The sequence below is a fragment of the Malurus melanocephalus genome, unplaced genomic scaffold, assembly GCF_030028575.1.
Source record: "Malurus melanocephalus ecotype Western Australia unplaced genomic scaffold, MMel_1.1 scaffold_949, whole genome shotgun sequence".
NCBI lineage: Eukaryota > Metazoa > Chordata > Aves > Passeriformes > Maluridae > Malurus > Malurus melanocephalus.
This window is the reverse complement of record NW_026624181.1, coordinates 127,475-129,253: the sequence shown is the minus strand read 5'-3', so window position 1 is coordinate 129,253 and position 1,779 is coordinate 127,475. Positions and strand designations below refer to the sequence as shown.

At 52.9% G+C, this 1,779-nt stretch overlaps 1 protein-coding gene across 1 annotated transcript in view; it reads left to right on the top strand.

Moving 5' to 3' along the window:
• The first annotated feature begins 6 nt into the window (after positions 1-6).
• Positions 7-1,779, top strand: part of MTMR9 (myotubularin related protein 9) — a 20,311-nt gene continuing 18,538 nt past the window's right edge. The window contains exon 1 of the mRNA XM_057386290.1: positions 7-543. Within this exon, the coding sequence (XP_057242273.1) occupies positions 359-543 (185 nt within the window). The 5' untranslated portion in view covers positions 7-358. The remainder of the gene's footprint in view (positions 544-1,779) is intronic.

The following is a 1,779-nucleotide window of genomic DNA, read 5'->3' as shown; positions in this document are numbered from 1 at the left end:
CCCGGGGGTCCTGGGGCTCCCCCGGCGCCCTGACCCTCGCCGTGTCAGCACCGAGGGTCTCCCCGCGCCGCCCCCTCGCTCSCCGCTGTGACCGCCCCGCTCGCCCCCGGCCCGGCCCTGAGGGAGAAGGGGGGCCCTGTGAGGGTCTCTCCCCGTCCCGCTGCCCTCACCGCCCTCCGTCCCCGGGGAGCCGCCGCCACCGCGGGTTATGCCCCCTCCTGCCCGGGTGGGACCGCACAGACCCTCCCCAGCTTTCCCACCCCGGCCCTGCCGCTGTTCCCGAGGCTCCCCGCCCGTTTTCCCGGTGATTTATCCCAGTGAATTTTCCCGGTGAATTTCCCCCGCCTCCCCCTCCAGCATGGAGTTCGCCGAGCTGATCAAGACGCCCCGAGCCGATAACGTGGTGCTGCACCGGCCGTTCCACGCGGCCGTGGAGGGGACGCTGTGTCTGACCGGCCACCACCTCATCTTCTCGTCCCGGCGGCACGACAACGCCGAGGAGCTGTGGCTGCTCCACTCCAACATCGATTCTATCGAGAAAAGGTGATGCTTCCCCTCTTCCTCCGCCTGCCCATCCCTCATGGCTTGGGAAGGGTTTGGAAAGGCTGGCTGGGACCTCAGCAGTCCCAAATCCWGGTGTGGAGATGAGGGAGGATGCTYTGGATGGAGACTTTGTCTTAAGCTGAGAGGGGAGGTTCAGATTGGGCATCAGGGGGAATTTCTTCACAGAAAGGATTGTTAAACATTGGAATGCCCAAGGAAGTTTGGAGTCCCCATCCCTGGAAGTGTCCAGGGAACTCCTGGAGGTGGCACTCRGTGYTCTGGGCTGGTGACAARGTGGGGATCAGGCACAGGTTGGACTCGATGATCCATTTCCARCCTCARTGATTCTGTCAGGGCCCARGGCWGTTTTCCTGCTGTTTGGAAATTCATGTTTGATGTTGAATTTTTTTTGTCATGGAAAGAGTCAGCATTTTTGTGTTTAACCACCCTTGCTCAGTGGGTTCACCAATAACCCTTGAAGCACTTTATCAGTGCTGCAGCTTCACTGCTGTGCAAAGAGATGGAAGTCAGAGCTCTGCTGAAGGGATTTGCTCTGTGTCACCCACAAAACTGATGGCAAAATTTGGCTTGCTCAGCCCCAGATCAGTCTCCTGCTGCTCAACAGAATCATCCCTCACTTCTCCAGCTGCTTATGGCAATCAATAACCCTTTTTGTGATAAAGCTGAGTTGTATCTGCAGAACTCCATATTTTTTCTCACCCATCCACTTTCCATTACTGGGATTTCAGAGATTTATTTTTTTTTCCCCGCATTTCTGCTTTTCCTGCCCATTGCCCTTCATTGACCATCTCACCTGGTCATTGTTTTCTGCTCACTCACTTTTGTCCTTTTTCCAGCTTGATGATAATATTTAATTTTTATGTTAATTATAAAATCTTTCCCATGTTTTTAATGCCTTTTAAGGAAATCTGGTAGAACAGAGTTCCTTTCTGCCAGCAAGACTGGAAAAATCAGGCAGCAGCCATTAAAAAAAGCAAAGAGTCTTTAATAGGGGGAATTGCTGGATGCTGATTAAGTTTGTTGCTGATTAAATTTGTCTCTGATTTCCCTGAATGTTTCTGAGAGAGGAAAAGAACAGAGGGGTGGAAACCTCATGCAATCTGTTCCCACTGAGCACTGCTCAGTCCTCAGGGTGCTTTGGCCTCACCCCTGTTACTCCTTGTACTAAATCAGCCAAAACTCCACTTTGAAAATTAGTATTTCTTTCTTTAGTTG